Source organism: Anastrepha ludens, chromosome 3 (genome assembly GCF_028408465.1).
Source record: "Anastrepha ludens isolate Willacy chromosome 3, idAnaLude1.1, whole genome shotgun sequence".
In the NCBI taxonomy this organism is placed as follows: Eukaryota; Metazoa; Arthropoda; class Insecta; order Diptera; family Tephritidae; genus Anastrepha; species Anastrepha ludens.
Genome location: NC_071499.1, coordinates 3,082,598 through 3,108,571, shown reverse-complemented (window position 1 = coordinate 3,108,571; position 25,974 = coordinate 3,082,598). Strand labels below are relative to the sequence as shown.

Sequence of the window (25,974 nt, the reverse complement as noted above, 5' to 3'; positions counted from 1 at the left end):
AGTAAGCGAAAGCAATAGAAACTACCAAACGCAAGAAGGGCAAGGCATGGGGTACTATACCGGGGCGGGAGCCCTAGTAAACGGGGAAAACCCGATTAAATCTGGTAACGTAAAAACGGTAGCAATGGGACACCGCACGAGACTAACTTTCTATTTACATGCCCTATCAAACCTTCTCACCTAATACACCTTTCCGTCTGAACCCAACCTGTCAAAACAGCACGTTTTCTGCGTCTACCGTTAAATGAGTTAGACGAAGACAACCGGTAACTATATCTCACTGACAGGGTTTAATAAGATGCAACAACAAAAACCAAACACAAGAAATTATACATGCACACACTTTCTTTTCACCATTTCATTGGTAAAAAAAAAAACTGAATATTCACAAACAAGTAATTCCTCTTCCTTTTGTTTGTTTTGTATTATAAGTATTATTAACGTCAGCCGGTTTTTAAAATTGTGCAGAATAAAATAGCGGTTTTCGGAAGACGCAACCTTTAGTTTCTGTACACCGTGCATTTACCTTAGGAACAAATCATTGTGTCTTCTAAATTTTAATGAAATTAGTTGTCAAAGCAAAACGAAGGAGTAAGCCAAACACAGAAACAAGTGAATCAACGTTGAATAATAACCAGAAAAACTTATTTTATAAATAGCAAAAAACAATAACAAGAAGTAATGCTACCAATGTGTATTACGAATGCACCGTGGAAGCAGGGCAATTCGAGATTTACGTGCCGTGGGAACTTAGCATAATTTGAATATATTAAATGAGTAGTGGTTTTATAAAGTCATATCGATATACGATTATATTCTTTAAAACAGCATCGACATTCAACAGAACGATAGTAAAATATAATCAAAATCGATACACAATATAAGAAATTTAAATAAATTCGGAGCTGATTTTCCCTATTAAAGTAGTTAGTTGAATAATTCAGTGATCTGTTTCCTAACAATATTTATTATTTATAAACTTGTAATGTTGAGTACAAAAACCTTACGCTTTATTCCCTTTCAATTCATACGACGCAGACTAATACTATACACAGCGAAACGAGCGGGAGTATGCAACCATAACGATGAGGAAAGTTGCGATATTGACAAATACCTGGAAACAGGTTTCCTGTTATCAGAGAAGAACAAATTGCGAGCTATGCAATGTATGCGAACACCACCACCCATTGGGTTGAGGTTGGGGAAGACGACAAACGAAACGTCATTTGCTGCTGTTCTGATTTGTCTCTGCACGGATGAAAGGGTGAGATTAGTACATTCATCGTTGATCACATATGTACTTCAGTAATACACATTCCTAAATTATAAGACTCCTAGTCTATTTTGATTGAACTATAAATATCAAACAAAACGATCTGTCCTTTATATAACAGTATTAAAATGTACTCGAATAAACTGTGTGATGTCAACAAGCGGCATATGCGAATGTATGATGCAGTTTAGTGTAATTCGGCTAAATATTTGTTCATCAAAACTTATTAAACCGTCGATTGATTTTAACGCTAGAAATAATCCGAAGATTATAACTAACTTGATAGGTTTAATGAGGTAGTGCATCTCCTGAAACTCCAATATAGACAGTGTCCGAAGGTTTCCCCGTTCTTGTCAGCAGTGCATACTGATAAATATTTCATGGCATTCAAAGCTGCAGAGAACATGCATTTATGTACATATGAAATAATAATAATGATGGCGTGTTTTGGAATATTTATTTCGCTAAAACTAATGGCTTGAGGAAAATACATGTGAAATTTGACTGAAGTATTTTTTAGTCTTCTCAATCTTATTTTATAGGATGAGGTATCAATCCTGTACACCCGGCGCTCCAGTCGACTTTCTCGTCATAGTCGACAAATATCTTTTCCTGGTGGGTTAGCTAAGTTTTATTTTTCCGTTTTGGTTTAACATGTTGTGTTTAGGTGGAATAATGGATCCGGACGATGCTGACTTCATAGATTGTGCGTTACGTGAAGCAGAGGAAGAAATTGGTTTGTCTCGTAGGCGTATACATGTCTGGGGATCAGGTACTATAATAAAACCGCGACATACTGCTGCTATAATGCCTGTTGTTGCCGTTGTGAATAATTTTAATTTAAAAGAGTTGAAACTCAACGAGGACGAAGTAGAGGAGGCATTGCTCATGCCCCTCAAAGAGCTGGTGCATCCTAAAACCTTGAGGCATACACAGTTCAGGGGTGGTTGGAGTACCCCCAATTTTGTGATTGGCCATAATAAAGTGTGGGGCATTACAGGCTTCATAACAAATACTTTTCTCCAGTGCCTGATTCCAATAGATTTAAAAAGACTTAAACATCATGCCAAATACATTCGACCTTTTAAGATAAAAAATTAATTAAATAAACGAACAACTTTGAATATATCATCACTTATATTATTAAGTAATATTTTTGCACTAGGAAAACGAATTTAAAAATGTATGTTTCAGAACTCAATGTCTCTCTAAACTATGTAAATAAATGCAATAGCGAAATAAATCAATGCTAGAAAAATGGAAAGGTGGTTGTGCCTAATTCTTTTCTGCGTTTGCTGCAATCGTTCTACGCTCAGCGAAAATCAGTAGAAAATCGAAGTTAGAGGTTTAGAATATATTTACAAGGTAGTCATTATTATCCCCTCTGATTTAAAGGTCAAGTATGAGAAGACACGAGCTGCCCCCAAGCTTCTGGGGCTTGTTCGAGGTATGTAATAAATACTAAGCTTACATATTTCTTTTGCATAGATAGGTGATGGTAAATACTTAAAAAAATAATGTAGTTTTCTAAAAATATTTTCATTGATAATTTCGAATTTGACGGTAATTTACTATTATATTACTATAAAATGACGACGAAAATAATGAAGCAATCATGCAAACAAAATTTTTATGATGCAGATTTTAAGTCTTGTGCCCAGCAATGGCCGAATTTTGGGCAACTGGAAAGCTACACTTTTGATAGAATTAAAGTTGTTCTAACTTCACATCGAACGTCATTCCTCAAAAAATCCTGGGACGCAACGGTTGTGATTGCTACTCGATTGTTCCTCACGAAACCACTGGTAATATTACGTATGCCTAAATTCTCAACAAAAAGAAAAAGATGTTAACATCCTTGATGATTTTGTCCTGATGACCGATAGTTTTATTAACCGCCTCTTCTTATACCGGTTAACTATGGTGCGTATTCTAAGAGAAGTAATCCATGGGATCGCAGCTATGACTTCCTATGAGCTCGTACGGGTATGATTTTAGTGAGGGGTGTGTTTTGTCTGGCGCTGGATAATGCCTCATTGCCACTACGTACTATCTCTTCGTGCGTTCGCCTTCTCTTAATGGCCCTGGTAAGCATTTTTAGTGGTGAGGGTGTTTTTCCGCAGTTTCTAGGTGGACCAAAGGGCAATAGTTGGCAAACAAGTTAAAGTTATATTTATTCAAAGCTAAGGATTTTATTTATCGCGAAATCCGACCTGCTTGCTGAGCTTCTGCTTCCGCTAGTCGCCTCCATGAGTTAGATGGCCCACCACATCTCCGACTGCCTTTCGGTGTAATCTAATTTTTCACAATACTTGCCATCACCAAGTAGGTGTCGCTCAATCAGATACATTCTGAATTTGAACTAAAACGGAGGTTAATTACAATTTTTCTCAATATCTCGACACAAGCGATAAATAAAGTCTATTTATTGTGGTATCAAATATGTACGAAATTTTTATTATGTTTTATTTGATTGCATATATGTAGAATCTGTATGTATATACAAAACAATTGTATCCTAAATTTAAGTAAGTTCGCATAGTTATAGATATAAAAGCATATAGAGAATATTCCATATATGCGAGCGTATTATTGTAATGTTACTTCTTGGCGTGCATACCATATTTTAAAAATGTACATCTCACTAACAAGCGCATATTACATATTGCGGTTTATAATTCAACGAAATTGTTTTAATTGAAAGCAATGGCATACTTGCTCCATTTCGATTTCAACTTTTTAAGTCCTCGTTTATTTAGTTTAGTTTTAATTCTTTGTTAATACAAATTTGATAAATACTTATCGTAAACATTAAAGAAATATGTATAATGAATGCATTTAAATCAAATGTCAGAGTTGGCAACAGAATCAAACTTATATTAAAAAATAATCGCACTTAGTGTAAATATTTTCAAAATACTTATGCTCATTAAACAAAATAGATTCAAGTAAACAGTGTACATTGCCAATTTAAAGCAGAAACAAACTTAACTTAGAAAAAATATAACTGAAAAACTGCATACATTCTTTTCGATTCTATTATCTTTATAACTGAAAAATACTTGTATGCTTCACCCGTTACATTGTATATGGGTATATGCATGTGTACTGAAATTGGAATATTTTTGAAAGCAGAGATGTGGCTTCCTAACTCTACACGGATTATGTTGACTTCAAGTTAACTTCTCAACTTGATCCGGTCATATTTCATCGCCTTAACAAGATCTCCATTACTCTGTAATATCGATCGGAATGGAAGTAGTAAATGTTGGAGTTTCAAGCTCCTCGTGCTTTTTCATTTTTAACATCTGTAATTAGGTAATAACTTGTAACGAAACGTTTTGATTAGTTTAGTGATAATGTGACCCACCTGCTGTAATTTATAATGATTGATGATATCCTGATCTGCTGGGCATGATTGCGTGAAGGCATCCAACTGGTACATGTGGTACATGTAGCGCCATAGAGCAGTGAAATGTGTCTGCAAAAGTGTAAATGAAAGCTTACATGATGTAAAATATTTCTAAAAGATGTAATTTACCGGTATTTCAAAGTCCACAAAATATTTGCCTGCCACGCGGATATGCTGCAGTCTGGGCATAAGTTCGCAATCAAAGCAACACATGGTGTCGCCGGTTAGGAAGCGGGTATTTCGATTAGCCAAGTGGTCATTGATTTTTCTTAAGTGACTCAATAGCGCATTGTTCTTGGCTTCGTCCTTCTTCACCAACATAAGCTTGAGCTTTACATACAAATTTTCAATCAGTGTTGCCACTTCTTTATCCTGTGTGTAAACAAAAATTTGAATATAAGTGCATTTGCAATTAATTTTTAAAAATTCAACTACCTGTACAAACAAATTGTATCCGCCAGGTATATTCTTCATGATATGCCTTTCAATTTTGTCATTTTCAAGGATTGCCAAACCATTATCAATCAAAATAGGCGGATGTGTGGCCTCGAAGTTGGTCCGAAAATCTGGCGGTGGCTTTTGCATGTCAACCGTCGTCACCTAATTTGATAAACATACATGAGCATTTAGAGTCACGGGATTGACAAATAAGTTTTCTACTTACTTACCTTCAAACTGATAGTTTTAAGCTCTGCCAAAAGATACAAGTCCATAAAGTACTCCTGGCAAAAAAGGCAAGCACCTTTACGCCTGCCATCGATTGTGGACGCCTGAAATACAAATCAATTGCAATACGAATATCATTAGTTCGTCCGTACCAAAATACTTCCATTCAAAATACCAGCCCCAGATTCTGTTAACTTCTCAACGAGATTCATGATGTTATAATCACCTAAAGTTTCAATTTGCAAATGAAGCAATAAACAAGTTTCCCCAAATTTATTTGCGGAGATGGTTGCGCATGCCAAAAATGTATGCATCAATTCCCGACGGTTCACAGTGGTTGGAAGAGCAATTTTTGCGCGAACATTTTTTGGAAAAATGGAGAAAATTGGAGAAATTTGTAAGTTTGTTCATAAAATTGTACCAAAGACCAAAAATACTCATTTACCAAATGAGTAGCAAAATTTAACTAGCTTCCACTTCCTTAATAGAAAACTTTAAAACTACTCGTATTTGTTAGATGGCAAGATGGCACGAGTACCACGGCTACACTACAAGTAGCACCAGAGTGCCGTTTTGATACCATAATGTAGACCACTACACCTGCGAGAGGTTACACAACTTAAAGGAAGAAAATTTGCCTCAGACTATCACCAGACGGCCCACTAAGAAACCTCAAGCGTCTATCCGCCAAACCCAGACACTTGAAAAGAAAGTGTTCAACAGTCTCTTACTCTGCAGCATCCACACCGCTTCTCCAATGGGAGTTGTACGGGAGTCCAAGCTTCTGCGCATGAGTTCCGGTCACCCAGTGACTGGTGACCACCGCTATAAGTTTGGAAATTGAATAGCATGGGGTGTGAAAAAAATACTCGCATACAATGAACAGAATTTATTATTCCCACGCTAATTGATATATAAAGCCAAGAAGTTCATATAATTGTGTTTTCTTCCCTTTGTTTTTATAGCAATAAATAAGTGGGTTAATTCACAAAAAGTGTTGGATGAAAAATGGCACGTGGTGAAAATAGGGTTTTCTGCCGGCATACATGTTGTCCGACACATGGTTACTAAATATTATTGGAAATAAGTCTACATTGAAAATTGCATTTTTTTTAATACAGTATAGCGTTCGCCGTAGCGAATCTCCGTGCTTGAAACACCAAAATCTTAGAAAAAGTTTTTTCTCGTTCCCACGACAGTCGATTCTACATAACCAGAACGACCCGGATTTATATCCGGCCAAGGACTGTCACTCCAGCAGCACTCCCCGTATATGTATGGGGAATATTTATGATACTACAACAACAACAACAAAAATTTCTAACAGCCGTCGTCCCCTGCAGGCAATGGCAAATCTCCTAGTGCATTTCTGCCATGAAAAAGGTGCTCATAAAAAAATTTGCCGTTCGGAGTGAACTTAAAACTGCAGGTGATGTATTTGTGGACGTTTTTTTTTATTTATAGAGATAGACAGTTTATTTGACAACTGTCACCTATCGAAATACAAATTTTATGGCATATTTGGATTCAATTTCTAAAATTTCGTTCACATCGGATCAGTCTTCGCAATTTTTCGCAAAAACTAATTTTTTATGTTTAGGTTTGGCTTGTTTAATATGTGTTGAAGTAAAGCTACGGCGACACGCTCATGCATTTGCTGTCCAGCAGCTTATATGTGTGCGTGTCGGGTGCATGAGGCTTGCCCGCGAAAAATCTAAAATTATTGATTTTCATCATGCAAAAGCCGACAAGAAGTATGTGTGACACGAAACAAGTGTGTGTGTCACCCGACACGCACGCATATAAGCTGCTGGACAGCAAATGCATGAGCGTATCGCCGTAGCTTAAATAACAAATCAAAATATTTATATTTCAATAATATTTATTAAGAGGAAAATTCATGTATGAACAGTCAACAGTCCTAACCAATCATTGAGATCCAAAATAAATAGAAATAATCAATATGTTATTCTAAAAGATGATCCAGCAAGGACTGCTCTAGCATTTCTTCATCTTTATCAAAAACCGTTAGCAAATCTGTATAACATTTAGGTGATACGCAGGGCGACTTGTTTTCCTGCATTTGTGATTGCTCATCTATATCTAAATCATCAAACGCATTCGAAGCATTATGAAGTGTATTTTCCTCGAGGTCGTTCGAGCATTCCACCGGCACACTTTTGCTACTGTCATCAGTAACTGCAGTTGTAGACGCGGTTTTTCTTCGTTTTATGTATCGCCATAAGGTCGTAAGCGGGAGCGAGAAGAATTCTGCAGCAAAACGCACTGACATGCCGTTTACGATGTGACCTCGATATGCTTGCTTTAATCGCTCTTGAACGCCATGATCAACCATGTCCTTACTGCCGTTCCTGATCCATACAGGCGGCAACATTCCACTCTCCTTAAGTCTTGTTTTATGTAGATGAACAGTCGATTTGGGCACATGCAAAGAGCGTGATATTTGCGATATTTGTATACCGGCCATAAGTTTACTGTGAATAAGCTCATCTAATTCCTTGTTAGCCCTTCGTCTTTTACGTTTGGGATGTTTTGCTACACGTGAGGACACGGTTGAACGCACCACATTATAGCGTTTTGCTGCCTCACCCAGACTCATGCCACCTTCCAGCACAGCATTCACCGCAAGTTGAACCGCTTCAGAGTTATGGGCACTCTTTTTTCTCTTCGCTGGAGCAGTGAGATCGCCAGAATCCGAAGTAATCTCTACCCCTTGGTAACTATTGCTATTGCTATCGCTACTGTCGGTATATGATCGCAGATCATTTTCAATTTCATCGAAAATTCCCTCGCATGCCTCAGCTACCATAGCGGCGAAGTCTAAATTACTCACTGCGCTACTGCAACGCAAATGTTCCTCTTTGACTGTTGCTTCTTCCATCATCTGATTTTGAGATAATGGAACTCTATTTTTCTGATTTATAGGCAGGCGGTCGTCAATCTTTCCGCTGTTAAAATTATCACTTAACTGGTTGGTTGTTGCGCGTTCTGTAATTGAGACAGTCTGTGATAAGTTTTCGTCCGGTTTCGGTGTTACAAATTCGAAGTAAAAATGTTGACTATCGTGATGAGTAAGTGCAAGAACATGATCCTCTGTAGCTTCGTTACTGTGTTGCGCTAAGACATCTTTGAGCGGAGAGGGTTGTTTTTCAGAGTTTATTGTTTTGCAGTCATTGATATTTTGGTGCTGCTGCTGTGGCTTGAGATATAATTTCGATTGAGCGATATTCTCTTTCTCATCTACGCCATTCAAGACTTCACTCGGTGCTAAGTTGATTTCGCTCCCGTTCGCATTCCCCAAAATTTCATTTTCAAGCACAAATTCTTCCTAGAAAGGGGCAGAGGATAATGAAAGCATACTATTAGGGGTTCAAATCTTATCATATTGAGTTTACGAGAATATTTTCTACACTGAGTCTCCACCGTGCACACTCGTTTGCAATTATACAGCTAGAGAAACCCTTGTTAATTGTATCATGCGAGAGAGAGTTGAGAAGCGCTCACACATCATATATATGTATAAGTATGCACTAAAGAGCATAAATGCTTCATATTAGCTATTAGACGCGGAGAAACTAGGTAAAACTAAGAGATCTCTTTAGCTCCTCACTTTCACTTATTCACATACTCAATTCTACATGCTGGTGTTTTTATCCATTAGATGTTTAGTTTTCGCTCATTTCACAAAACATACAACAGATTTCCTTTATTATTTAATGTATGTAAGTGCGCATATGTATTATGCTTTTAGCGATATGGTTAGATTTGTTCAAATTGCTTATGTATATTGGCCAAGGTTAAAATTTTTGTTGAGCGCACGATTATTTTATGATATTGCATTTAGTAGTTGCGGTATTAATTTGAGCAGCTTTTTAGAAGCGTTTGAAAATTATTTAATTAAAATAGTATAAAGAACGCAACATATACAGTGTCGGACAAAACTGAAGCACCGTCCTTCGGCTATATAAATTTGTATTTGTGTATTAAAAAAAAACAACTAAATATTTTAAATTGTACACTTAAATATGACTGGAAGAATAAGATTATACGTGAAATAGACGCGCATTATTACAGGTGTTTATTATTAATATTTGGTTCATGTCCATTATTTTGTATAACGGCTTCACACCTTTGGGGCATAGATTCAATCAAATTGTTTAAAACGTTTTACTCCAGTTCAGCTTCAGTAAAGAGAGAATCCTTGTTGTTGCAATTTTCGTCTAAGGTACTCTGATCTACCATTTCTTTTAGCCGTGTGTTTGGGATCGTTATCGTGTTGATAGATCCACTTTAGCAGAATTTCATCTCCAGCAGAAAATAACATAATACTCTGATGCTACTAATGCGATGGATCGGTCCAACGCCATGATCTGAGAAACATCCGCAGTCCATTATGTTGCCCCTCCTTTTTCACAGTACCTTGCGAATAGCTCGTCGCTAAGTGGATCTATAAGAAATGTTCAAGTGTAATTCACTTTGGATTGATTTGGCGGGATGTCGTTTTACAACGCTTGCCACTCCCATGTAAAGTGGTTAGGGAGCCAGAAGAACGAAAATGACTTATTGCGCTTGAAACTACGTTGTGACTAATGCTGTTTTTTAATGCTCCTTACTGATTCTTCAAATTCGATTATAATTTTTCTCTAAGTACTGCCAAATATTTGTTGCGAGCCATTTCACAAACATTTTATTTGTTTTTAATACGAAGCAACGCTGGCGGGTAAATACGAATGATTAAGCAATGTGGTACTTGTTGAGCAAAGTGAGTATATATAAACATGTGGGCTAGTTTTGTTGCAGTATATTCCCGCTAGGGATTGAAATATTTCCAGGAATACATGAAGTTATTAAAATTTTCTTCAAACAATGTCTCTATTTTAAAACATGAAAATACAGACAGATAATAGAAATCTACATTTTTACTGGTTTTGCTCGCCCTTAATTCAGTGGACTTGAACCTTTTCCATTTTTATATATTTGGGGCAGGTGACAACTGCACTAATTACCTCCGTATTTGTAAAAACCAAGCATTTCTCTAGGGTTTTTCAGTGTGTTGATAGCCTGTGTTTTCAAGGTTTTCAATCCTTTGTTGTTGTCGCGTGAGAGTAGTAGTAAGTGGAGCGGAGTAAAACAATTGATGGCGCGTTTTGCGCTACCTGCTCAGCTGTTCAAGGTCAGAATAGTAGAGAGCAGAGCAATGTTTTCGGTAATATTGCTGCCACGAAATAGTTAATGCAAACACTGATTCTCACATTATGTCAATTTTTTTTTCACAAAAGCACTAAAAAGAGGTTAAATTTGTTGAATGTTTATTTTAAATATATGTACATATAATATAATCCTCCCGTATACACAAAAAATTCGTGCTTTGGTTTTTTCCGACACTGTATATGCACATTAAAATTCTACTAATTTGTATAAAAAGATCACATAAGATTCACGCAAGTTTTCTCTCTCTCTTAAGGGGTTATACGCAGTTATGACTTTCAAAAAAATCGATTTTTTTATTGCATTTTTGTAATGTACATATATTCAAAAGTATACGCACGAAATTTGAAGTAGATCTAAGCAATACTTTCGGAGTTATACCTAAATATGTAGAGATGCCTCGGCACGTTTTAAGGTAGGTATTGAAACTTTAAACGTGTTTTTTTTCAAAACGGCATTTTTCAAGTCGGTACACGATATCTCGAAAACGGCTTGTTTGATCGATCAACCGTTTTAACTCAATCTTTAAAGATACATTTTCTAGTAATTAATCGTTCCTTTTGTAAATCTGATACTTATTTTCCATTTTATAATCAATTTACGACCAAATTTTAACGTAAAAATCGAAATCATTTCTTTTAAAAGCTGCCATTTTGTGAAAATTCACTATTTTGATTAGCCGAACGATTAATTACTAGATAATCTAATATATTAACAAAATTTGTTTGGTTTTTTGATTTCAGATAATCCAATCCTGAGTTACGATGTACACCGTAAATCGTATTTTTTTAAAGGAAGTTCCAGAAATCGCCTGCAGCGCGCTCTATAATCAACATTTTCATAAATAAAAAATTTTGTTACGTTCTTGAAGGATGCTTTTATAACCGCCAAAAATTTTCAAATTAAAATATTCTGAAGTTTCTTCAGGATAAATCCTTGACAACCCGTCTTTTATTTGCTTCATAACTGCGTATAACCCCTTAACCTGCCGTTATGCGCTGCTGATGTAGTTGATACAAGCAACGATTTCTTTACTGTAATAATGCATTAATCCTTCTTTGGTATTCAAATATTTTCTGAAGAATTTTTGTAATATATTTTGAATTGAATAGTTTTGTTATAGAATATTGTTAACAAATAATATTATTAATTTGCAGATAAAATCTGGATATTGAAAGTTAATGATATAAACCAGCTATTACGATTTGAAAGAAGCATTGCGAGAAAAATCTGCGGCCCCGTTCGGCTTGAAGACGGCGCGTATCGTATCTGTTAAAATAACGAAATTGAAAACCTTATTGGTGGTGCGAATGTAATACGTTTTTTCAAAGCGCAACGGATTAGAAAGCCAAATGAAAGAATTAAAAAAAGTGTTTATTTTACGTCCGATAGAAGGAAGAAAAAGAGGCCAACCAAGAAAGAAATGGATGACTTGATGACGTCGAAGCAGACCTGACATGATGAATGTTCGTAATTGGAAAAAAATTGTAGCAAGATAGAGTGAACTGGAGGAAAATTGTTGATGAACCATGGACCACGCCAGACTGTGAAGCTAAGAAGAATAAGCAGATACTGCAGCAAAGTCTGAAGAGCACACACTCAACACCACTATTACTCAATCATAAACACAAATAACACACCTGCCACACCTCACGGTCAAACATCTCCTCAAATGTCCGGTACTTTATTAGATCTTCCTTCTTAAGCAATCCCACAACAACCCAATCAACCTACCTAAACCTCCCACAACTCATTCGAGCCATTAACGTGGATTAACGTTAAGATATAATCTCCTATTTTTATATTATCGACACATCCAATAGACATGGCCGCTAGCACTGTAAATTTAATTAAAAAAAAATAAATAAATAAACATAAATATTTCTTCATCTTTATCTTTTTTATATCAATTTGATGCATCGCAAACAATATTGCGCTCATTGGAATATCAAATATAATTAATTATCAGGGTTATTCTCTATATCTCGTACGCATCTCTTAAAATTGTATTTCATTCGGTGGTGGTCTTAAACTGTTGAGCTATGGGCCGTTGTGATATTGATTTATCTTTGAAAATTCACTAAAAACGGATGAAGATCCACCAACATAAACCCTATATGTCGAGTTTCTTATAAAGGGTTTTCCAATAAGAGGTATTATTTTGATATTCAAAGAGTAGTAAGAATGGGTTCGTTGCTTGTGTTGCACGTAGCGCCGTCTTGTTGAAAAGAATCGTTGCTCAAATCAATACCATCCAATTCCGGCCATAAAAAATTGTTAAAAATCTCTCGATAGCCTTTCACATATTTAAATAACACCTGTTATTGGAAAACCCTTGAGTTTACATAAAGGGAACCGATTAATCAATCACAACTTTTTACACCAAAAATTATTTAGTATTTTCACATCATTCTACAAATTGTCTATGGGTCATTCCAAAACCTTAATCCATTGCTTGACGGTCTTTGCTTCGGATCGCTGTCCTACATAACTGTCCAATTTAATGGCTTAGACTCATATAAAGACTTCTATTTTGTTTATTAGTTTAATAATAACGTTATTAATATTGTAATAATAATAATAGGTTTGCACTTAAAACAAAATTATATTATTAATATTGAAATAATAAAATATAATAATAATATTATTATTATTACTAATAAAATTTTATTAGTTTAAAATTTTCTTTTTTTTTTATGTGTTCACAGCTGCATATCATTCAGGCCAATACCGTGAACCGGCTTGCAGCGATTTTGAAGGAACCAGCTGATTTGCTAACGTAACAGGGGATGTGACAGCTGTTTGTTTACGACAGAGGTCGGCAAAAACCGAGAGTGTGTTGGTGATGTACGAAAAAATCAATGTAGCCACTGCTCATGTTACTTCTTTGCCCTCTGAACAACGAATGTTGATTGTATTCAACTCTCTCTCTCTGATACATCCCCTATGAAGTAACAGCAAAAGTTACTAACAATTTTGTTTGGAGTGGCCAAACCTTATTCCTATCTTTCTTGGCTGTATGGATGTACAGATGTACATATGTGACAAATACCTGATAACTAAATTTTCATCTTTACATTTATGTATTTTCTTACTACGTTTTCTTTATTCATATTTATTAATTTACAAGGCGGCTTTTTTCTCAGGGCTCAATGCATAACGTTTACTATATTAAAATATTTAATATTCTCATATAAATAATCATTGCGAACAAATTGAAACATAAAAGCAAAGATATTAAACAATGTATAATACTTTTGAGTTCCTAAAACTTTTGATAGTTTTTAATTTCAGGAAATTAAACTAAAGTAGACTTCAAATTTGTATGTGCTTTTCTAAACAGCAGATATTGGCGTTCATCCAGCTATTCCGTTTTGTACACTTCGACAGCTGTAACAGTTATTTGTTTTAGATATTACATACAATATCTGCATTGTTCATCAATTCGTTAATGAGTAGGCAAAGTGCCGGTTGAGCATTTAACAAACATCAAGTATGATGATGTCATGCAAATGTGCTTCGCTCAAGTGTTCACGCCAAAAATACAATTGAAGAAAATTAAAAGAAGCTCTACGTTGCGGGTATGTGGCAAATATGTATGTATGTAAGTATATATGTAGATATACATTAATACCCAGCATAATACGGAAGCGGGTAAATGTCTGCAAATTCGAGTTAAAAAATATGCAAACTTAGTTATTATTAGATGACCGATATATTATTTTTTTGTTTAGTTATTATTTCCTATACGGATACTTTCATACGTTTGTATTAAATTTATTTTCTGATCAATTAGATCTATGCGGCGGAAACTAGAGACTATAAGTTGTCGATCAAATCACTAGTTTCGAACCGGGCAATTAGTAATGTAAAGGCGAAATATCAATCATTGCCTAGCAAAATTCTTCAATTTCTAAATGCGACCTACTACGGCATAGCCTTTACTCACCAGAAGAGCACTAGTTTGAAAGAGCGGAACGCACTACAGGCTAAACGTATGCCTTATGAGTACAGATGTGTATTCTAAGCACAACACACATACATATTCATACATGCCAACAAATATGTACATATATATACATACATTAACAAACTTAGAAGGAGATAAAGTAAAATTGTAAAAAATGGGAAATCAACAGCAAAGCGAAGCAATTACAGCTCTGTATAGTCCTATAATTATTTTCAATAAATAAACGTGAATATGAATGGAATATTTGCATGTGCATATACATATGAATATTCGGGGGTATAGCTTTGATATTAACTTTGTGTCGCATAATTCCGGGATACTCATCGAACTTTAATAAACCCATAAACCTATAATCAGTGAAGTTTTCTCGTAATACTTGATTTCTGACTTCGTAACACCTGATTCTAAAAAAGGTAGCGCTTTGGCTGTAAAAAAACGAACAACTAAAATTGTAAACCTTTTCACCTACCTATAGGGTAAGATCAAGAGATGCCAGAGAAGAGAGAGGTAGATATGCCCATACATACATACTTCAGAGGTATTTTCAATGCGATCTGACTCACGAGCAACCCCATAAGATGTTCTAAATTGTATAAGAAACAAATTAATGTGTATACATATGTATTTATTATTTTAAATTAATTTGTTGCAGCATTTCCAAAATATTTGCATCGAATAACCGAAATACAGTCAATTTACACTTTCCGATTCCAGAAAACTTGCCAACATCTATACAAACACCGTCCCTGATGAAGGCTAATGTTGATTATTATTAATGGAATTTTATGCTTGCTACCACTGATAAGATAATTCTATGCGTTCTTTGGCTCATGAACTGAAAAAATCGTCAACTTAAAACTATTGTAGCCGCGCAAGGTTTCCTGACATATTTGAGATATTGCAAATTCCAACAACAAGAGAATCCAACACTCTTCATTATATCGATTTATTTGTTTTGATTGCTTAAGGTTCCAATCATGTTCTATTTAAAAATCATGAAGTCATTGGCTTACCAACTGTACATTAAAAATATATTAGAAAATTCCAATATTCAATGCTATTGAATCTTTTGTCAATTATTTATTGATATATTGGAAATACTCAGGTAATTAATTTTAAAAATTTAATTAAAAACAAATATTGCATTGGGTAAGGCTAGTAAGCTGCCACCAAACCGTGCAACGTTCTTACTTGGAGGGTATGATCAGAAGAGTTTTAAACATCTCATAAACCTTCCTAAGAAGAAAAGCATTCTAACTGACCACTGCAGGCTGCGCAATTATCGACTCTGCGACCTATCTACAAACCACTACACTTTTTTGTTGAATGCGATGCCATAACGAAAAGAAGAGGTGAACATATCGGCATAATACGGGCGGAAGAGAGGCAGAAACACTCAGCTCAACCCAGCTCTATATTAGTTTTATTGGGGGAAGTGGGTCTGAATGAGGTATTGCGAAGAGTAGAAGGCACAAACGATCCTAAAGTCGAAATGCAAACCTCCATTTCATTACAATTTCTTGGGTACCACATTGGAAACTTTATTAAATATATGTATTCCCCCTTCTTCAATTTGAAAATGGCGATCTTAATGCGATACCCGATATTGACTTATAACAAAAATGGTCTGTTTTCTGCAGGACATTATTTACGGAGCTTATTTGATTGGAACTTCAGGATAAAACAAATATGTGTTAAGATAAAATTTTCATTAAACCGCTGTATCTTCTTTTTGTTATCCTACATTCCACCAGATAGCACGTATGATATCTATGAAAAGCATTTAAATAATTTAGCATCTATTTATAATAATTTAACTCAAAATGATGAAATTATGTATCTTGGAGACTTTAACTTAGGAAATATTTCATGGTTGTCATATAATAATAATCTAATACCTTCTAACGTTAAATCTGAAATAGAGTTACTGTTTGTAAGCACTTTATTATCGTTTGGCCTTAAACAGATCAATTCAGTTCTAAACGATAACAATCGAATATTGGATTTAGCTTTTATTTCTGCAGACTTGAATTCATCTTGCCAACAATGCTATCTACCTATTTTAAGTAATAGTCAACATCATAAAGCGCTCTTAATAAATTTTGAATTTTATAAATTCGATAAACTATCGTCGATCACTACACTTGGACGCAATTACTCTAAAGCTGATGTTACAAAGATGAGCGAATACATTGATAACACAGATTGGTCATTTTTGGACACTTTCGATGATCCTAAAACATCTTATAGTATTTTATGTGACAAGTTACAATCAACAATTTCCCGCTTTGTTCCTCTACGAAATTGGAAATCTCATAAGAAACCCCCCTGGTTTAACTCGAGGCTTTGTCATCTGAAAAATTTAAAAAATAAAGCATACAAGAAATTAAAAAGAACCAATAGCATAAGCGATCGAGACAACTTACTCCGATTGAAAAGGGAATTCAATTGTCTTCATAACTACTTATTTAAACATTATATATTTAGAATTGAATCAAATTTAAAATCAAATCCCTCTAGTTTTTGGCGTTATATCAACAATAAACGGAAGACCAACGGCTTCCCCACTTGCTTAAATTACGATGGCATTGTTTCGGTTTCTTTGCAAAATTTTTCCAAAAAGTCTATGAAAAATTTGACAAATTAGACACTTTTAACCTTAATGTATCCTCTTCTGAATCTTATGATGACTTTACTGTTTCAACCAATGATGTTGTACAAGCAGCTTCAAAACTGAATAATAGCTCATCTACCGATCACGAAGGTTTCTGCCCGGTATTTTTTAAACTCGTCTCCACCTCAATAGCGAAACCGATCTCAATTCTCTTCAATAAATGTCTAAACAAATCGATTTTCTTAGATGCTTGGAAAATATGCTCAATCACGCCAATTTATAAGTCAGGAAGCCGAAATGAGGTATGCAACTATCGCCCAATAGTTAAACAAAGCACCATTTCGAAATTATTTGAATATATTCTCAAAGTTAAAATGTTAAGTCGTATTAGTGATCTTATCTGCGAATACCAGCATGGCTTTGTCCCCTTAAAATCCACTTGTACTAATTTGGCACTAGTCACAAATAATATTATTAACGCTTTTGTAAATCGCGCACAACTAGATGTAGTTTACACGGATTTCTCAAAGGCATTCGATAAAGTCGACCATTCTATCCTCATTAAGAAGTTGAGTGCATGCGGTATTAAGGGAACACTTTTAAAATTCTTTTTAAGCTACCTTACGGGAAGGAAATTATTCGTTTAAATAGCATCGTCTAAATCTACATTATTAATTAATGCTTGGTCCGGAATACCCCAAGGGACTCACTGTGGGCCAATTCTTTTCTTAATATTCATAAACGACTTACCTAAAATATTTCAATATGTAAAATGCTTAATGTTTGCAGATGATGTAAAGTTATTTTTACAAATCAGCTGTATTGAAGATTGTTCCAATCTTCAAAAGGATCTCAAGCATCTTCAAGATTGGTGTACCATGAACCACCTACACTTGAATACCGACAAATGCTGCGTGGTTTCATACAGGAAGAAACCCAATCCATTCATCTTTAATTACTTTTTGAACAATATTATACTTAGTAGGAAAGAGGAAATCAAAGACTTGGGCATAATCTTCGATTCAGGACTTACGTTCTCGAAACATATTGATTACATTATCTCTAAAGCTTTTTCTATGATTGGATTTTTACGTCGTAATACGGAAGACTTTTCAGATCCCTTGACTTTGAAAGCACTCTACGTCTCCTTAATTCGAAGCCGACTAGATTATTGTTCTCTAATATGGAACCCATTCTACCAATGCCATATAAATAAGATTGAAAGAGTCCAAAAAGTCTTTACCAAATATGCGTTGTGTAAGCTGCGCTGGCCTAAAGGGCTCCCTAGTTATATAGGCAGACGCAAATTGATTGGACTGCAAAGCCTTGAGGACAGACGAATCTACTTTTCGATTCTCTTCGTGTATAATCTTTTAAATTTCAATATAAATTGTCGTGAGTTACAGAGTCTAATTACATTTCAAACAAAGCACCATGATTTAAGGCAGGTTCGTTTATTTGTAGACCAACGGTATAGAACTAACTATGCCCTCAATGAACCAATGGTGAGATGCATTCGATTCTGCAATAATTATCCTAGCCTCGACTTTAGACTAAGTTTATATAATTTTAGGCAACAATTGTTTATAATCTTTAATTAATAATTAAAAATTTGTCTAATATAGTTTGTAAGAATTATTTGTAGACTGAATAAATAAATAAAAAAAACATATAAAAGAGCTTTCATAACACAAATTACGTAATTTGTTTGTGTCACGCATTATTTAAGAACAAATATTCGACAATTTATGAATTACTTCTTTTTCTTTTGGTCTGCGTATCCATGCTGAATGTTCGCGATTACATACATAAGTTGTTTTGATTAGTCTATATTTGTTGCCTCTTATAATATGTCCGAAGTAAGCAACATTTATTCCTAAAAATGGTTGGCAAATGCTGCTAGACTGGCAGCCCTTAGGTAGACAGATGTTAAAACAACAACAACAACAACAGATGTGGGGGTTTCCACTTGGACCTCATGATCTTGTGTGCTCTCTACTCATCACAGTACATCATCCAAGCCCAGTTCCCTTAATAAAATTAAGCCCTTTGCCATACTCCGAGATTTGAAGTTTTTCACTTTTTAAAGGTTAGCCTCGATAGGCCCCGCATTCCTTACATTGGTCTTTCTTAGTATACCAATGAAATTAGGTTTGAACCAGGAGCTTGGATATTTCGCAGTTTCATACACATAGTTAAACACCTTCATTCAATTGTCATTTATCTTCGCTGAGATTTCAACAACTTTTTACTTTTTTCGCAGTTTTGATGGCATTTCTTATTTCAGGCATAGTTATTTTACCTACATATGTAGTGATCCATTGCAACCTTTCATATCGTTTATCCAATATTTTTCTCTCTTGAATCGTCATTAAACAATTCATTGGCATATTGTAACCATATAATATACATATATTGTTTTTCATTTAGCTTTATAGTTTGTATCATATAATTTGCTCAATACACTCCTTTCAGGTTGTATATTCCCTTCAGTTTTTTGTGTAAATTAAAACCGTGAATGATAATTGTCTGCAATGTTATTCCAGCATTTGATCGGATTGTAGTCAGTATTGCAATTTGTCATGTTGTATTAGCATCGTGTCCATTAATAGGTTATAATCGGACGAAGGAACGTCTGCACCTGGAAATACTCTTGCCCATATCATGGATGATTTAAATTCTTTGTTAATCAAGATTTAGTAAATTTGTCTAGTATTCTCTCTGGCAATTTGAAATAAGTGTTACCTATAATGAACTCTCCGGAAGTCAATTTTAAACCTGTTAAATTCGTTGATTGTCTAATTTACTTGATTCGTATAAACTTAGTATATTCTATATCGCTACCTTGAAAGGTACCTAATATTTTAAATCTTGTTATTTGTTAGTTGTTTGTATGTAATTGTCGTGGAAAAGTTTAGCTTCTGTATTACTACCAAGTCGAATTCATAGAATTTAACTGCGCTAGAGTATATATTTTAATTTAGGAAACTGACCAGTTTCCGTTCAAACAAAATATAAAATATGACTCTCCATACAATATGAAGTCACATTTTTCGCCACCATTGAGGGCAGTGGTCGCCAACCTTTTCAATGTGTTGAGCTACTTTCAAGATTTTGAAATAAACAGCGAACTACTTGCACAAGCCAACATAAATTAAATAATACACAGTTATATTCGACATACAATACATGTATTTATTTTACTAATATACGTTCTATATATAATAAACTTATGACTTATAGTGCTTATACTTATGCATAACTACATCCATGTTCACACCTATCAATCGTAACAAAATTTTTTGCAGCCATAATGGCAAATCACAAGCGACTTAAAAAAACAACAAAACAGTAATATAACATTATTATATAATATAAATAAAATATGGGCGGATAAAAAGAGCATATTTAATGAGAAGCTTGACATTCTGACTCATCGATAATTTTTTTAATATTTGCAGTATAATTTGATACAGTCATTCGAATACAGTTATCCAAATGTATATCTGTAAGCCGATTGCGGTATTTATTATTAATAAATTTCATATTGGAAAAAGAAGATTCACACAAATAAGTTGAACTGAATAACGCTTTCACTTTCAACGCAACACGACATAAAACTGAATACTTATCTTTACTTACTAAAGTACATATACATTTTGTATTTGAACCTAAAGATTTTAAAGTCAAGTCACTTTGAAAAGCAATCAGTTCCATTTCTGTCACATCAATGTCTTCGCCAAAGTTGGTCATAACACAAGTTGCAAACTGTTGTATATCAATGTCCCTGAAGGGTGAAACAACAAATTGCGTCACTAAAGCAATTTTGCTGAAATCCTTGAAACGATTTTTGAAGTTTTCCTTCAAGTTAGAAACTATTTCCATATGATATTTACTGTCATAGGGCTCTAATAGATTTTTGGATATATTTTCGGAAAGAATAGGAAAATGCTTAGTATCGCGGTTTTTTAGGTTTTGTTCCCAAAATTCAAGTTTTGTAATATAATAAATGCGTTTATATCAGAAATCATTTCCGCTAATTCTTTATCCCTGCCTTGAAGCTGCAAGTTAAGCTCATTTAATTTCTCTGTAATGTCCACAAGAAAACCAGAATCTCTGAGCCAAGTCGAATTTTCCAGTTCAGAAATCGGTTCATCGTGTTCTTTGAAAATTGGAGTATAGCAGGCAGGACATCATTGAAACGTTTGAGCACTCGTCCTCTGCTTAACCATCACACTTCAGAGTGAAGAAGTAGCTCTCCGTATTGACAGTCAATTTCATCAGCCAAGGTTTTAAATAATCTTCTTTGTAACGCTTGGGCTCTAATCTTGTTCACAATTTTCACCACCAGTTTCATAACGTTGTTCAAGTTTAGAAAACTTCCACATAATGCTTGCTGATGTATAATACAGTGGTAACTAAGAAATTGTGGAAAACTTTCATCCTTATGACATAGCGCCACGAGCCCCTTATCACAACCCACCATAGCTGGAGCGCCGTCAGTTGTCAGGCCTACCATTTTTGATATTGGAATTTTCTCAGAAGAGATGAGATGTTTTAAATGAGAAAATTGCTCTAGCCCAGTAGTATGTCCTTTGAGTGGAATAAACTTCAAAAGATCTTCTTTAATTGTAAAATCACTAAAAGCCATCCTGACAAATATGGCCATCTGTGAGGTGTCAACTACATCTGTTGATTCATCCAGTTGCAGTGAAAAATAAATACAGTTATCTAAGTCACTTCTTAACTGTAAAAAAATATCATTGCTCATTACTTCTACTCGCCTCATCACTGTATTAGCAGAAAGTTGCATAGATTTTATAGCAGACAATATTTCGTCTTTATTTCTAAAGTTGGCGAATAAAGAATCTGCAGCTTCCAAAAATGCTTGTTTTATGATTTCCCCGTCTTCATAAGGTTTTTTCTTTTGTGCAATTATCTGGGAAACACGATAAGATGCTTCAGTTGCAGCCTTATTTTTGTCGATTGTTTTCAAAAATATTGACTGTTGTCCAATTAACTGGATTTTTAAAGGTTTTAGTTTTTCTTTTCTGGTGGCAGAATTTAACGGGAATGCCTTCTCAAAATTCGAATATACAGTTTTAAGATGCCTCTCAATATTTCCTTTTTTAGGAACTGGCACAGATGTATTACATATCAAACAAACACTTTTGCCTTTAACTTCTGTGAAGAAGTATTGTTCTTCCCATTCCGAATGGAAATGGTATGTCTTTGCCTTCTTACTACTGTCTTTGCCTTCTTGCCGCTGTTTATCTATTTATTATGAAAATTTCTGAAATTTGCTAATACTGGTATGATTTTCAGACTTTTGGATTTTTTGCAACGTGAGCAGCGCGAGCTACCGGTAGCTCGCGATCGACGGGCTGGCGACCACTGATTGAGGGTATTCAATGAAAAGTGGCTATCACAGATTTGTCAGCGCGTATTTTGTTGGTGATTGACAATTCATACGACTACACTATGAGCAACCGCCACGCTGCACGAGAGGTGGCGAAGTTCTAGTAAAAAGCAATGCAGTCGCGTAAAGAAAACTACTTCTTTAACAGTATTTTCCCAAACCAATTTTTATTATTTTCTATCTTTGTGTGCACTTGAATATGCACCTGTAGACATTCGTGCATACCGTTGCAGAAATACTTCCTTGCATTATTTTTAAAGTCTGAATCAAACCCCTTGGCCTATGTAGAATGCTTGTATTTTATTTAGCTAATTATACATGTACGTATTTGTATTAATAATATTATATAATTTGTTTAGAGTACTTTTAGTATATGCGATTAGTTTTTAGTTGAGCTATACATTGCACGTAATGACATTGTTAAGCCCCAAAAGATCAGATGGGCAGCACGTGACTCATACGAAGGGGAATATGTGCAGAAAGATTACTGGAGACGAAGTCGCAGAGGATCTTCCAACATTGGAGGTCACAAACTGATAGAAGACTGCACGTAAACGTCAAGAATGGTGAAAAGTACTCTTCCAGATCAAGGCTCACAAGTAGCTGTAGCTTCTAATAACGATGATGATTCATTGCACAAATAGTCGGAGGAGTGGAAGTCGAAAGAAATTTATAAAATCATGACTTATATACATACATACATATGTATAATCAAATAAGGTGTCTGTACCAAGTTTCATATCAAATATTTAGAGTTTTACGATACACATACATATGTACATTTACAGTGGGATAGGTGGTAGAATGCCCATTTTTCAAAACTATTTAAAAATTGTATAAGTATATTTTTATAAACCGAAAGGTAAGTGGTTGTCTTCATTGTTATATTGAACTTTCGTATGAAATTAATGTGTATTTTAATTTCAGAGAGATAGGAAATGGGCACATAACCAAAAGCGGCTTTTAATTAAAATAAATACTTATCCAATCCATATGATTGCAATGATTCACAGCTTTGCATGCACATATGCATATATCTACAAATAGATGAAGTACCGCAATACAACAGCATCAATATATTGTATACAAATTTATTACACAGACAGAAGGGCGAGCAGTAGAACATACATATGTACCATATCCTCAACATTTTCGTACAAAATCTTTCAAACAACAGAACAAAAATATATACTCTAGTGCTTAGGAAGTGATAAATTTACAAAAGCAATGAAATATACATATGTAACTATATAAATAAACAGTTCCAGTTTCTAGATCTTCATAAATAATAGATTCGAGAATCATTCGGATATATTGCCAAAACTGGTCTATAAATAGCAAGGAAAATTATTTTGTGCTCATAGCACCCGCCCACTTTTCGCATCAATATTTTACTACATATTCATATAAAAATTTTAGCAAAATTTCATGTGTATGTATGTATCCAAATACACACATACTACATGGGGTACGTGCATTTACTTTATTTTGCTAGGAAAACTGTCGCATTATAAGTGACGTACCACCAAAAACTATTTAAATATTTCAACCAAAGCCACAAACACTGAATCAACATATGAGTTAGCAAAAGCTCTACATCATAAAGTATCAATAGGCACCAAACGTTTATATATACTATAATATGTTGTAGGACCATTCAATCACCAGACCAACCAGTCGGCGTAATAGCTATTGTGGCATATGAAATTTTAAAACGCAAACAGAAACCTGTTCTCATGCATCGAAGATAATATACACACACAGAGACGTTCCACCACGTTAGCTCCGCGAATTGTACAAACAAATAGCCCCACTGATAGTTCAGAAAAATAAAAATTTTAAGTATGACACATTTTGGGGCAAAGATTGCTTTATATAAGACGACATGATCGTATGTACAAATGCATTTGTTAGGAACATATGTAAATACAGCATCCATAAATATTTATATAAAACACAGATGGGATCAAATTAAACTTTGACGTAAAAGTTCCATTGAAGTACCGAGAGTACACAAAAAAAAAAATGACATTCTAACCTAGAGATCGAGATCGGCATTTACTTGCCTTTATATTGTCATATTAATCGAGGTTTGATAAAAATATTTTTATGCCTTAAAAAACTTTATCGCAACGAGATTTCAACAGAAATTAAAGCAGATAAACGCGCAAACTAAAAAACAAATGCAGAAAATAATCCAACTTACACACATATAAATACATGCATTCTCTAGAGTTGCTTTAGAGGCGAAACAATCTTCTCCTGATATAGTCCTGGCCTAATACCTTACGAAAACTGTTACACACTATACAATCCACGACAGCAAGACTTGATGTCACTCACCTTTATGATCAGTTCAATTTCAGGCACATCTCCATTACTCGTACCGTTGGTATCTTGGTTCTCAACTTCCGACATCTTGGAATCGCGTGACGTTTATGAAATTTCCAATTACTAAACGGAAAATACAAACTACGAAAAAAATTAAGAAGTTATTGAAAGCCGTTCTTCTTAATCTTTTATCGACTTGCTAATATTTTATCGAAACACAATTTACTTCGTTTCGCCCAATTTAAGAAGTAAAACCACTTTCTGTAATGAAAATTCAGTATTGGTCTAACTAAATTTGAGAAATTACACACCTATTACCGAAAACGTACCACAATACAAATGCCTTTTTGGAGTACTGTAGAAAGGGTGCAAAGCAACTGAACTAACAGAGTTGCACTAAAATGCATTATTGACAAACAAATTGTAGGGTTCTTGAACGCGATAGTTTGTATCAAGGCACAACCACTAGACCAACAACAGCGTTTTGTGCGTTTGATTGTCACGGCAAAGTAGAAAACAGAGTACGAATTTAACTTGGTTCATCGTATGCTGACAGCCGCATGGACACAGCGACAGAAAATAAAGAAATCCGATACCAGACAAGGATGATAGAATACAAGGGTGCGCCTTCCGAATTCGCTGTGCCTTCAAAGCCCATGAATAAAGAACCAAAAGGAAGGCGAACTACTTGTTTTTGACGAGGAATAGAGCAATAGAAGCAATGGAAACAACCAAATACCAGAAATTATACGCACACAAATACACTTTCTTGCCCACGTTTTATCGATTTTTGTTATGAAATAGGTTATCGAATAGCAAAATCGTTAAAATCGTGGTTAATATATCGTTAAAATATGTTTGTGAATTCCGCTACTGGATGCAACTCATTTCTAACTTAAACGCGAAACACACTACTCAAATGGGTTATTAAACTAGGCAGACTACTAACTAGCAAACTTAAACTAGGCTATACAAAGGTAGCGCCCATCTCGTACCACTATTCTTCTCTCAGTGAATTTGAGAGAATTGCTATCGGTGTGACGTCACCCCGGTGTAATTG

The 25,974-nt window shown here is 34.8% G+C and overlaps 2 protein-coding genes across 5 annotated transcripts; one reads left to right on the top strand and one right to left on the bottom strand.

Moving 5' to 3' along the window:
• The first annotated feature begins 788 nt into the window (after window positions 1-788).
• LOC128856846 (mitochondrial coenzyme A diphosphatase NUDT8) lies at window positions 789-2,520 on the top strand. Its single transcript, XM_054092236.1, has 3 exons — window positions 789-1,264; window positions 1,816-1,888; window positions 1,941-2,520. The coding sequence occupies exons 1-3, from the start codon at window positions 986-988 to the stop codon at window positions 2,372-2,374; spliced, it is 786 nt and encodes a 261-aa protein (XP_053948211.1). The 5' UTR covers window positions 789-985; the 3' UTR covers window positions 2,375-2,520.
• A 1,198-nt stretch (window positions 2,521-3,718) lies between these two features.
• Window positions 3,719-25,326, bottom strand: LOC128856845 (chloride intracellular channel exc-4). Of its 4 annotated transcripts, XM_054092235.1 has the most exons (6): window positions 24,927-25,237; window positions 5,354-5,455; window positions 5,121-5,285; window positions 4,815-5,057; window positions 4,644-4,754; window positions 3,719-4,581 (listed from the first exon to the last, which is right to left on the bottom strand). In XM_054092235.1, exons 1-6 carry the CDS (start codon window positions 24,999-25,001, stop codon window positions 4,504-4,506), a joined length of 774 nt encoding a protein of 257 aa, XP_053948210.1. In that variant the 5' UTR covers window positions 25,002-25,237; the 3' UTR covers window positions 3,719-4,503. The 4 variants fall into 4 exon arrangements, with proteins under 4 accessions (XP_053948210.1, XP_053948209.1, XP_053948208.1 ...); XM_054092234.1 differs by lacking the exons at window positions 3,719-4,581; window positions 4,644-4,754; window positions 4,815-5,057; window positions 5,121-5,285; window positions 5,354-5,455 and adding exons at window positions 6,764-8,700; window positions 25,244-25,326 and having other exon boundaries at window positions 24,927-25,055; XM_054092233.1 differs by lacking the exons at window positions 3,719-4,581; window positions 4,644-4,754; window positions 4,815-5,057; window positions 5,121-5,285; window positions 5,354-5,455 and adding an exon at window positions 6,764-8,700 and having other exon boundaries at window positions 24,927-25,055; window positions 25,226-25,320.
• Window positions 25,327-25,974: the final 648 nt, after the last annotated feature.